This window comes from Gallinula chloropus (genome assembly GCF_964237585.1).
Source record: "Gallinula chloropus genome assembly, chromosome: 5".
In the NCBI taxonomy this organism is placed as follows: Eukaryota; Metazoa; Chordata; class Aves; order Gruiformes; family Rallidae; genus Gallinula; species Gallinula chloropus.
In genome coordinates this window covers 32,792,199-32,803,711 of record NC_140090.1, presented here as the reverse complement: position 1 = coordinate 32,803,711, position 11,513 = coordinate 32,792,199, and the positions used below count along the sequence as shown (strand labels likewise).

At 54.4% G+C, this 11,513-nt stretch overlaps 2 protein-coding genes across 6 annotated transcripts; one reads left to right on the top strand and one right to left on the bottom strand.

Moving 5' to 3' along the window:
* Positions 1-1,879: 1,879 nt before the first annotated feature.
* On the bottom strand, positions 1,880-2,559 carry LOC311192145 (endoribonuclease YbeY-like; the record flags this gene model as incomplete). Its single annotated transcript, XM_084264569.1, is given in 3 exon segments — positions 1,880-1,969; positions 2,184-2,519; positions 2,521-2,559. Coding segments are annotated over 3 exon segments (465 nt in total).
* Positions 2,560-2,799: 240 nt separating this feature from the next.
* On the top strand, positions 2,800-9,974 carry LOC311192666 (uncharacterized protein). Of its 5 annotated transcripts, none has more exons than XM_084265197.1 (10): positions 2,800-2,948; positions 3,037-3,233; positions 5,295-5,350; positions 5,565-5,695; positions 6,405-6,480; positions 7,019-7,091; positions 7,955-8,051; positions 8,593-8,677; positions 9,313-9,408; positions 9,661-9,974. In XM_084265197.1, the coding sequence occupies exons 4-10, from the start codon at positions 5,664-5,666 to the stop codon at positions 9,721-9,723; spliced, it is 522 nt and encodes a 173-aa protein (XP_084121323.1). In that variant the 5' UTR covers positions 2,800-2,948; positions 3,037-3,233; positions 5,295-5,350; positions 5,565-5,663; the 3' UTR covers positions 9,724-9,974. The 5 variants fall into 5 exon arrangements, with proteins under 5 accessions (XP_084121323.1, XP_084121319.1, XP_084121321.1 ...); XM_084265193.1 differs by having other exon boundaries at positions 7,739-8,051; XM_084265195.1 differs by lacking the exon at positions 5,295-5,350 and having other exon boundaries at positions 7,739-8,051.
* The last annotated feature ends 1,539 nt before the right edge of the window (positions 9,975-11,513 follow it).

The following is an 11,513-nucleotide window of genomic DNA, read 5'->3' as shown; positions in this document are numbered from 1 at the left end:
CACCTCCTGGCTGAAACACTCGGGGAAACACGGAAGGAGGGACATTTCCCTGCCTCCGGCACACTCTAGCTGCCACTTGAGAATGCCACAGGCAGTAGGGACTGAAAGATGCTCCTGGCCTGGAACCTCCCCTGCCCAGGCAGCCCACAAGCAGCCTCACTGACCTTGGGACTCTGCACTCTCCTAACCCAGGACAATGTCCTAACAGTGCCCCACCTCATTTCCCAGCTCTACAAGCGTCCACCTTCCAAAGTGCTGAATGTCCAGCAGTAACTCCCAGAAGAAACGTATGAGCACTGAATGATGCAACTGGCCTGGAACCCCCCCATGCAGCCCACAAGCAGCCCTCTGACCCTGGAGCACAGGGCTTTCTGAAATGAGGACAATATCCTATACTGTGTCCTATGTCATATTCCAGCTCCACCAGTGTCTGCCTTTCAAAAATGCTAAACCTCTACCAAATGCTCCCAAACAAAAGGCATGGCCCAGGGGAATGGCCTTTTGCTGCAGGAGGGCAGCTGGAGAGGGGCTGGGAGACAGAAATCCTTCCTGGGTGGGGGAGGCCCTGGCACAGGGTGCCCAGAGAAGCTGGGGCTGCCCCTGTCTTCCTGGCAGGGTTCAAGACCAGGTTGGATGGGGCTTGGGGCAATCTGGGCTGGTAGGGGTGTCCCTGCCCATGGCAGGGGAGCACTTTGAGGACTTCTGAGTATGTCCCCACCCAAGCCAGTCTGGGGTTCTATGAAACCCTGATTCCACTCTGTTCCCTCACGATCCAGCACCAAAAGGGAAAGGAAGGAAAAGGTAGCCTCTGGGTGATGAGGACATACAGCCACATGAGAAAGAACACGAAGGAGCTCAGCGCTATTCCCTCTTTGTTTCTAGCACTGCAGCATCAATCTCAATGAGGTGTTCCTTAGCCTACATTCCTTCTGCAATGATTTTAATGGGTTACAGTAGCTCGGTGATGAAGGACTGAAGCAGTGGGACACAGCCTGCAAGTTCTCCCTGCCCTTCCCCCCAGCAATAGTTGTGTTGTGTGGCCACACGATGCAACGATAAATAGTAACACAAGGCAACTCACTGTGCTGAAGTGTTCCTCAGAAGGATGGGAGCCACGATAGAGGCAGATCCTTGGACATACAGACAAGAGACATTCATGCCCCGTGTTTCCTCATAGCCCCAGAATCATCCCCTGGAAAGGATCATAAATGTAAATACACCAGCCAGCTCCTTTAGAATCCTAGAATCTCCTGAGCTGGAAGGGACACAACAGGGCCATGGAGTTCCACTCCTGGCTCCACACAGCCTAGCCCAGTCAGTGATGGCACTGAGCACATCGTCCAGAAGCTTCTTGTCCTCAGCCCAGCTCAGAGCTGTGATCCCTTTCCTGGGGAGCCTGTGCCAGCGCTCAACTCCCCCCTCAGCACAGAACCTCTTCCTGACACTCAGCCTGAACCTCCTCTGGTGCAGCTTCACACAGTTCCCTCAGGTTCTATCCCTGGTCACCAGCGCCTGACCCCCCAGGCTGGGGGTGCAGCCAGGGCTGCCCCTTCCCAGGGGCAGGATCCGGCACTCGCCCTGTTAAACTTCATGCGGCGGGCGACTGCGATGTAATGGCTTTGTGTGAAGCAACAACGTTCTCAAATTGGATCCAGCACCAATCTAACACTTTATCACCGATGGGTTTTAGAAGCAAAGTGACCCCCGAGCATGGAGAGAGTCACAGGCAGCACTACAATCACCACACGAGTCTGCTCTGTTAGAGCAGGCAAATGCCTCGTTGAACGCAACTGAAAAGATGCCTGAAAGGACTGCTGGGGGTTACCTGTAGTAGCCATGTTTGTCTCTGGAGTACATAAGCTGATCAATGCACGGTCTTTCATCTATTTTTCTTCCCATGTTCCTTCTTTCCATCCTTCTGCGTAGCCTTGTAGGATGTAAATCTGTTCAACAAAGGGTCCACCTGACTCTGAATAGGAAGCAAAGCAAAGCATTCCTGAGCATGAAAAACCCCACAGGATGAAGGTGCCAAATATTTGGGTTATTTCACCCCAGCAGAATTCTTTCCATCCCTCCTTCTGTCACCTTTAACCTTTTTTTGTTTCATAAATATGGATAAAGACTGTGAAGAAACCACCCCAGGTACTTAGCCAGCTGTAGCTCACACCATTCCATGCTCTCACCTGCAAGGAACTGCTCGTACTCAATGACAGGGATGTTCTTGTTGAGGCTTGGGAGATCGAAGAACTCCGACCACGGGATCCGAACCGATCCCCGGTGGCGCAGCACTGCGGGTGGATGTACTCCACCCCTAGGAAGATGTCCCCCAGGTCGTACTCGTCCCGGCTGCTCGGCCGCGGCAGCTCCCCCGCCGCCAGCCGGTGGAAGGGGAAGGAGAGGACGTCGGTGGGCTCTGGGCGCTGCCGATACGCGCCGTTGAGACGCCGCATCAGCCCGTCCCCGGCGCACACCACCCCCACGTCGAAGCGGGAGGCGCCCAGGGCGGCCCGCAGGGGGCACCAACACGGCCCGCTGGGCGTTCCGCAGCGCCACGCTCATAGCGGCGGAGCCCCGCATCTCTCCGTCCCGCCCCTTGTCGCCCGCGGCTGCGCGGCGTCACTCGCGGGGGAGAGGTGGTGCCGCCCCCTTGGGCAGCGCGGGCGGGGTCCGCGGGCCGCCCGCCTTTCCCCCGCCTCTGCGTTTCGGGCGGGCCGCCGCCGCCTTCGGGCAGCAGGGGGCCCCGGCAGGCGACGCGGGGTTCAGCTTCAAGCCCCACACCGACCTGGGCGGCTTCCCAGGGCAGGGCGAGGGCCCGGAGGCGGCGGTGGTGGGGGGTCCTTTCTCCTTCTCGCGTCCTGCCGCCGCCCTGGGCCGCCCGGAGGAGAAGGGCCCGCGGCCGCTCTTCGAGGAGGCCTGAAGAGGAAGGAGGAACGGGAGCGGTCGCCACGGTGGGAGCTGCCCCGGGAAGGCAGGCTGGGCCGGGGGAGCCGGGTGTCACCCCACGGCCCGAAGTGACTGCCTCCCCTCTCTTGGCAGGCACTCGGGGCAGCGAGAGCATGGAGGGGCCGGGGGCCCTGTTGCCCGGCGAGCTGGTGGCCATCCAGTGCAAGAACATCCCCGATGACCTCAGCGACAGGACGGTGCTGGAGAAGCACTTCAGCCAGGTCGTGAAAGTCCAGCGGGTCATGACCAGGCGCAGCAAGAAAATGGCCATTCTCCACTTCTTTGATCATGTGAGTATCGGCAGCGACCCGCGGGTGAGCAGCCGCAGAGCTGGGCGTTTTGGGGCGAGAGCTCCACCCGTTTGGTAGCACCGTGTGTTTATGCCCTGGGCAGAAGCTGTCGTGAGCCCCGTGTCGGCCAGGGATAGCAGGGTGCTGAGCCGCCCCTGAGGCGTGCCAGCTGCCCGAGCTCTGCCTGGCTCCGGTTGGGATGTTGGCCTCCAGCCCCAAATCCAAGCGGGTCTTGCCCGTTTGTTGACTCACATCACCCACCCCTGAGCTGCGTCCGTGGCTGCGTTCCTGCTTGGGTTGGGCATCCCGCTGCTGCATCGGTGCTGAGGTGTACTGGGGAGCCAGTTCAGAGACCGCGGGGTCTGGCCCTGTTCTGTGCTTAGAAACGTCGGTCTCGAGTGCCGTTCAGCTTGCTGCAGCTCTTGGGAAAGCAACAATTGTCGTCCTGTGGGCACCGTTCAAAGGAATTGATCTTCCTCTTGTTTGACGCTGATGAGTTTTGCCTTGGTGGGTTCGGCGGCCGGTTGCGCGTCGCCGTTGCCCGGGCAGCCGGTGCGGCCAGTCCCGGGCGGCCGTTGAACGTTTCCCAACTCCCCGCTCCGTTTCCCGGGGCACCGCGTCCTGCCCACCCGCCGCTCTCGCTCAGTCGTGCCTTCGGCCATGGCTGAGCCGGTCGCTACTGCGGCAGCGGGAGCGGAGACAGGCACCGAGCTCCGGGAGTACGATGAAGAAAGGGCTCGGTAAGTCCCGGGAGCATCCGTACTTTCACCCGCTGAGCCGGGGGGAGGAGATCGGAGGGGTAACCTGCCCAGGGGCCGGGCCGCCGGCCTCTCCCCACCCACCTCCGTCCCTCGGGCCGCGGAGCCTGCGGTGGGAGGGCGGAGAGAGAGGAGAGAGCCGCCCCTCAGCTCCCTGGGCTCTCCCTCCCCAGACAGGCAGCGGTAGGAGCCAATGGAGGGGCTGCCCCCCACACCCCTGGGAGGGGCGGACGGGCCGGGCCGGACCAGGGCAGGCCAGGCCAGCGGGGAGTCTTAAAAGAAACGGGCCCTGGGAGCGTGCGTGGGGTAGGAGTAAAGGGCTTTCTGTGTGTGTGAGGGGGGTGCAGCGGGTGGAGGGGAGTTCCGGCGTAGGACTTGTGGAGAAACGGGGACGCCTTCCCAGGTGTTAACCGGTGCCAGTGTCCCAGAGCTCCCAGTAACAGATGGTTGTGGGGTTGGAAGGGCCCTTAGAGATCCATCTTGTTCCAGCTCCGCTGCTATGGGCAGCGATGGCCATGCCGTGCCTGTGGCTTCTGTGTCCCTGAGGAGAGGGAGCGTCTTGTGGAGAGAGACGCTGGAGCAGTTCCCAAGTTCCCATCCGCCGTGCAGAGCACATTCCCAGGGGAGGAAGGTGCCTTTGCAGGCGCTGCTGGCTGTTGTGGCACGATGTGAGCGGGAGACCCGGTTTCCCTCAGCGACCCATCGCTGGGAATGGCGGGCAAAGTGGTGCCAGGGAAACCGCGTTAGGTGGCTTCAGCTGCACTCCCGCTGCAAAGAGGTTTTCCAGCAGCGCTGGCTGGGACGGGCGAAGGTGTTCCCCGGTCCCCTGTGGGAGTACTTGCACGGAACTCTCAGCCGCAGGCTGGTCGTTATTTCTGCCCCTTGAGGTTTCCCATGGGAGAAAGAGGAAAAACTGCGGGTGTGGGTGGTGAAACCCCCGGGGAGAGTAACTCAGCGTTGTGTACACGGGCATTGCCTTGCTGAAGGGCAGTGGGGGTGGGGGGTAACCTGTGCAGAGTAAAAAATAGCCCGTTCCACGTTAGCCGAAGCCATTTGTTTGGTGCTGGGAACAAGTGTAACACATGAAGAAGCATCAATAGAAGGGAATTATCCCACTGTTGCAGGATAATTAGCGGTGCCTTGGCTGGGAGAGGTGGGGGATGCTCTGCAGTTGCTGTGTGTGAGTCTGAGATGATCCGGGGGGGGGGCTTGGAAGGGGAACTACAGCAATTAGCTCTGGAAGTTTGCTTGTGCAAAGCTCACCCGGGGTTGTAAATCCCTGTTCTGTGTCTTCTTTCCTCAGCCCTCAGCCGCCAGCGGAACATCCTGACTGGCAGGAACTGCCAAAGCTACAACCAGGTACCGCCCATGACAGAGGTAGTTCACAGCCCCGGTTCTTGTGAGGTTTGGCGTCCCTTCGAAAACTGAGGGGTGTCTGAAACTGCAGAAGGGCGTGCAGCTTGGAAGGAATCCCACTGCTTTGGGTGGGATCAAGGAGGTGGGCTTCCATGCAAATGGCAGTCCTAACCCCCTCTTTAGTCACGCTGTCACGTGGCCTGCCTTTGTTGTTTAGATGATGCCATCTCTGGGCGTGAAGAGAAGGCTGAAGAGGTTTCTGCTGCAGTGAAGATACCAGCCAGGGCAGCAAGGAAACACTGGGCTTCGGGCAGCGATGCTGCTCCAGAAGCAGAGTCTGCAGGAGAGGTTAGCAGCAACTTTCCTGAACCTGTGCAGCCATAGGCTCTTCTTTTCCCTTGACAGCAGGTGCCTCTTGTGTGCTGGGTTTTCCTCACTGGGGTTTTCGTGCTCTGCTCTGGCACATGGAACTGAGGAAGGAGCACCCAAAATACATGACCTTGCAAGAACAATCGCCTGCTTCCTCTGGATAAAGCCCTCTCTGCTCGGTTCGGTGTCCACCAGGCTGGGAGAGGATTCCCCTAGGACTTTGGCTCTGTAAAAACGAGTCCCGAGCTGCTTGACCCCGTAGTTTGGTTGGGTGGTGCAGTGTTATTTTTCTTACTGCCCCGTAGGGTGAGAGGAATAAGAAACCATCGTGCTCTTTTATTTGTCCCTGAGAGCACTGTTGACTCTTTGTTTGTACAAAACACCTTTCTGAGGGGCTCAGGTCTCCCCGAGCCAGAGCCAGAGTCAGAGCTGAACTCTGGAATGCTGAGGAGCTGCCCGAGGGGAACTGGGCAGGAAGCCTGTGCCTAGGAGAGCCCCTATTAACAATCAAACCCAAAGGGCAGTGTGCTGGTCAGAGATCCTGCAAAGATCCTTCTGCCGCGCTCTGAGCCAGCAAATCCCAGTCCCTAAGTCGGACCAGAACTGCCTCCCTTTCTGGAAGTTTCTGCTGGCTTGGGCTCATGTTCAGGTTAAACTCAGGGTGGTGCTTTGTTTGTTTCTGTTTCAGACTCAATCCCTTTCTTCTCAGCCTCCAGCGAAAAGACCAAGAATTTCTGTGCCAGGAGAAGAAATGGTGCAGACTGGTAAGGCTGACGTCAAGGCGTGAGCTTGTTTCTTCTGTGCTCTTCCTGGCGTGTGGTGCAACTCTCCCCCTCGGCTCACGTACGGGTTGTGGCAGCATCGCACCTCGGTAGCGCCTGGCAGTGCTGGAGTGGGAACTCAGTTTCTTCCCTGCATCCCTGCGCTGCTGCTGGGTCGGGGCCGGGCGTTTAGCTCAGCATCTCAGTACCAGAGCTGCCTTGGATGCAGCCAGCTCCAGCTGTGATACAGCTGCTGCCAGCTGGCCAGAAGGAAATTGGTTTGGTTTGAGGTGTTAGATCCCCAGAACCCTTTTTGGGTTTGAATTTGGGGTTCAGCCTGGCGATACCTCGTGCCAAGCGCAACTTGCTGCAGTTGCCAATAAGAAAATCTGAGACTGTTCTAAAGTAACAGAACACAGGGAATGTGGGGACGTAGGGGAGAAAGGAAACATTGACCTTTGGTGAAGCTCTTCACCATAACCTCATCAACCTCCTCAGTTCCCTTTTCCAGTGACTGATGGCTCACACTCTTCTCTCATAGATCAAATGCCTTGTGGGACTCCCTTGGGCAACAGAACACTCTCTCTTTGGGACAAGACAGCTCCTTGTGCCAGGTAAAACCCTTCTGTTTGCTTGGACTTTCTTCTCTGAAAGGTTTGCTTTCCATTTCACTCCTGAACTTCTTCCGTGCTGCTCAACATTTGTCTCTGTGTCTGCACAGAGATGTTTTTCCAAGGTTTCCTGGGCCGCTATCCTAAGGGAGGTCTTCGGTAGCTTTTTATGTTTCCTTCCTCTCCTCCCAACTAGAGAAGATGCTTTTTTTTTTTTAATCTGGGAACGTGAAATGTAATGTAAACACAGGGAATGCCAGGATTTTCTCTCTTCCTTTCCTCCTCCCCTGGTCCTTCTCGCAAAACTTAGAGGAAGTTTTCTCTTTGGGGTACTCTAAGGTAACAAATTTGACTCCTTCCCCTCTGGTCTGCCTGAGTTCAGAGTTGCCCAGCTGAGTATGAAGGGCCTCTACACAGAAATGCCCACTGTGTTTTGTCGTGACACCAGTGCAGGATGTTTCCATCCAGGGATTTGACAGTCAGGTTGTACTTTGGGTATTTCTATTGCTTGAGCTGTGGCTCCCCACTCGCATGTAAACAGTTGTGTAGGAATAAACTGTCTCCTTTCCGGTGCACTGATACGTGTCAATAACAAATGCCGTGCTTATAAACACTGTGGTTCTTCTCTATTGTTTTTTCCTGCACCAAAGTGCTCCGGCCTCCTCGACTGCTCCAGTCTTCTCCAATGCTTCATCCTTCCCTCCTGCTCCAGACTTGTCCCCTCCTCCGATCTACTCCATTGCTCCAATCGACTCTGAAGTTAAAACACACCCCAGTGTGCCAACCTACTGCGGCGTGCCATCCTACTCTGGTATTCCATCCTACTCTGGTGTTCCATCCTTGCTCCATCTTCCCTCCTTGTCCAGCCTTCCAAACTTCTCCAGTGAACCAGTGCCAACTATTATCACCTGGACAAACAAAAATATGGAGGAGATCCTTTTCCATCTGGGACACAAAAGACCGGTGAGTATCCCCATGATCCGTATCTGTCCCACTTGGTAGGTAGACTGTAGCTGCACCACACAGCAGGATGACAACGTAGTATCTGGTTGTCTGGACTTGTGGAGGGTGACACATTACTGCACCCCCTTGGGTGCCCGCTACTTAACTCAGGCTTGTGGTTATGTGGTGCTCTTTGGTCCTTTTTTCATGCTATTGGTGACTCTCTCTGTGACAGCAGAGCTTCGAATCCATGTAAGCTGGTGGTTGTAATAGCATGTGTTGGAGAGCAGACACCTTGTACTGTCCCAAACCCCGGCCAGGGAACTTCCTCCGCCCAAAAGCTTTTGTATTTCCTCTTCCTGGAGGTGCACCCGCTATGTGGGTACATGCTGGGCATTGCAGTTCCTTGCTTGGTTCTCCTGTTCCTCCTCTGACAACATGTGGTTTGGGCAGTTCCTAAATGAGCTTCTGCTTTTGTGGGAGTCTCCTTCAGCAGCTGGCTTTTTGTGGGACTAAATGATGGAGATAAAGAGGATCTTTTGTTCTCTTTTGGTTTAAACAGCAAATTCCTGCAAGAAGAAAGCTGGGAAAAAAGAAGGGTGGAGCTGGATTGTTTGCAGTGGGCTCTTCACAGCGTGGAGCCTCACGTAAGTGAGCACTGCTTGGGTTTGGAATTTGAACTGTGGCTCCTTGTGGCGAGGGTCTGTACCTGTCTGAGTTCAGTCCAAGTCATTAGCCCGAAGCTTCTCCTGTTTTTATGGCACCACCTCCAGCTGTGAGTGGAGTGGGAAGCCACGCTGGGTTGAACTCTCCAAGCAAAGCCTCTTCTCACTGGCCCAGTGCTCTCTTTGCTGTTTGAGGGGTTGGGGTTTGTTTAATTAGTCTGCCCTGTGAAGGTGAATCTGGCTTTGCCCCCATTCTGCACGGTTTAAGGGTCTGTTGAGCCATTGTCAGAGAATGTAGGCTGCAAAACTCAGCTCTGAGATGGTGATTTCTTCTGCCTTGGAGCACAGAGCCCGGTGTGTGACAGAGCAGGGGCTGGCGCCAGTGTTTCTCTGGAAGTTCCCTCACAGGGGAAGGCAAGGCCTCAAGCCTTGATTGCAGAGGCATGGCGCTGTGCAGAGCTGGGTGTGCCAAGACCTGGGTGGGAACCTCCAAGCCTGCGGGTGTGGGAAGTGCATCATGAGTTGGGTCTGGTTAGCGCAGGGCTGGTTGTGGGTAACACCTGCTGCTCGTCCTCTGAGGTAAGGGAACATCCTCTGCCTTCTTCTGCCTTCATTAGGAGATGCCTCAGCAAAAGAACGGCAGTGGCTGCGGGGTTTTCGCCTGCGAATACGCAGACGGTATCTGCGGAGACGAACCCATCACCTTTCCTCAGGTGAGCGAAGGTTGTCAGCAGCTCCAGAGCTTTTTGCCCCAGATAAAAGAGCCGGGGGAGTTAAGGCAGCAGCCTGGGGCAGGGGCTGAGGGTTTGTACGTCTCCTTGGGCGCGCGCTTGCTGGGGTTGGCACTTCAGGGTGGCCTCAGCAGGCCAGAGCTGCATTCCCTGTCCCTAATGACCTGGGTGTTTGTGCCTCCTTGCTGCCCTGACTTCCTACGTTAACGGCTTTCTCTTTCCTTCTCTTTCCAGAGTCACGTGCCTCACTTCTGCAGGGAGGTGGTGCGGGAAATAACCCACCAGCTGCTGCTGTGAGACAGGCACTACAGCAGTCACCCTGTGATCCCCTTAGGCTGACTCTTGGTTTAGTTTCTCTTCTGACATTTGACCAGGTCCCTGCAACCTGGGGTTGGTTTTTTTGTTCTGTTTTTGTCTGTTTGTTACTTGTGAAAAGATAAATATTTATTTATTTTATTACAATAAATATTTTAATTATATATAAAAAGAGCGTGCTGGCATGAAGCTGTTTGTTTGGGACCAGAGCAGCATTGACCCAATAAACAATATTTCAACAATCATTTTGGGGTTTTGGGATTTTTTCTTTTTTTTCTTTTTCTTTTTTATAATTGTTTTTATAAAACCTTTTTACCTTTTCCTTTACTTGGGCCCGTGAAGGGGGTTTGGTTTTGGGGCTTTTTTTTTTTAATGGTTTGCTTCTCTCTGGCTGCACCCCTCCACTTTCCCACTAGACTGTGGTCTTCAGGAGACATGCAAATCCCAGGGCATTTCTAGAACTTTGCACACGTTCTGTACCACTGTAGCCACAAAATGTGGTCCTCTATCAGATGGCATCCCAAAATGTATTCCAAATCTAAGGATAATCTCCTGTAGGAGCCAATTAACTGTTTCCTTGGCTTGACTTCTATGGCAGGGAAAGGTTTCTGTCCATCCAGAGTAAGTGTCAGCCTCAACCAAAAAATACTTATAGTCATTACATTTAGGTAACTCTACAAAATCAAGTTGCCAATAATTTCCCGGATTTGCCCCTGTTTTTAACTTACCCATTTGAATTTTCTTTTGTACTACTGGATTTTTAAACACCCCTCACACTTTGCCGTTACTGACTTGGCCATTTCTAGCATTCACACTGGCACTAAGTGCCTTTTTAGGAACATCACCAGGGCCTCTGCACCCCAGTGCCATTCTTGATGTCTTATCTGCAGTATTTCCCCCATGATTAAGGGAGGCAATATTACCTGACTCTTGAGAGTTTTTCACCATCCTTCAGAACTTTTCCTTTTGCGATTTTTACATTTCCAGTCTGATGTGCTTTACAGGGCAGGATTGCTGCTTGGAGCGGTTCTTGAACCGCCAACAAGAACTGTGAAATTTCCTTTTGATGCTTAATATTTGCCCCACCAGGACAGTAGTCCTTCTGTCCATTGGCCTCCATGGACAAAGACTACCCCAAAGGCATATTTTGAGTCTGTCCATATATTTACTTTCTTTCCTTTACTCCATCCCAGTGCTGGTGTCCCTGCAATCAGTTGTGCTTTCTGTGCAGCAGCTGTACTGGGTGATGTGTTTGCTTCTGTTACCAGATTCTCAGTTGTTACTGCAGATCCGACGTGGCGAGTTCCACTCCGAACAGAGTTGTGCCACCTGTAAACAGCTCCCATTCAGCAACCTCATCGGGAACAGCCTTCAAATCCTCTCACCTGGAGTATGTATGTTCAGTGGTTGCGATACAGTCATGTTTAGGTTGTTCTTCTTCCTGTGAAGCACTCAAGAAAACTGCAGGATTCACAAGGTTAGTTGTTTTCAAGGTTACATCATCTTCTTCTGTAAGAGCTACCTGGTATTTCATTCTCCTTCTAGGGGATAGCCAGTGTGTCCCCTTTTGTTCCAACACTGGGACCACCATATGTGGAACACTGACCGTGATGGTTCTTGTCACTCCTGCAGGCAAGAGGGTCATCCTTTGCTTACCGAGTCCAGTTGCTTGGAGAAGCATCCCACTGGTCTTTCCCAGCTTCCCATTCTCTGTGTCAGAGCTCCCAAAGCCAGATGTTGCCGTTTGTGGACAAACAAGTGGAAGTCTTTAG

Bases quoted from the DNA above. Each gene is read 5' to 3' on its own strand.
- LOC311192666 (XM_084265195.1), top strand. From the start codon at position 5,664: ATGCTGCTCCAGAAGCAGAGTCTGCAGGAGAG. The intron at 7,092-7,738 runs GTAAAACCCTTC...CCTGCACCAAAG, and splicing joins AAGACAGCTCCTTGTGCCAG to TGCTCCGGCCTCCTCGACTG. The intron at 8,678-9,312 runs GTAAGTGAGCAC...TGCCTTCATTAG, and splicing joins TTCACAGCGTGGAGCCTCAC to GAGATGCCTCAGCAAAAGAA.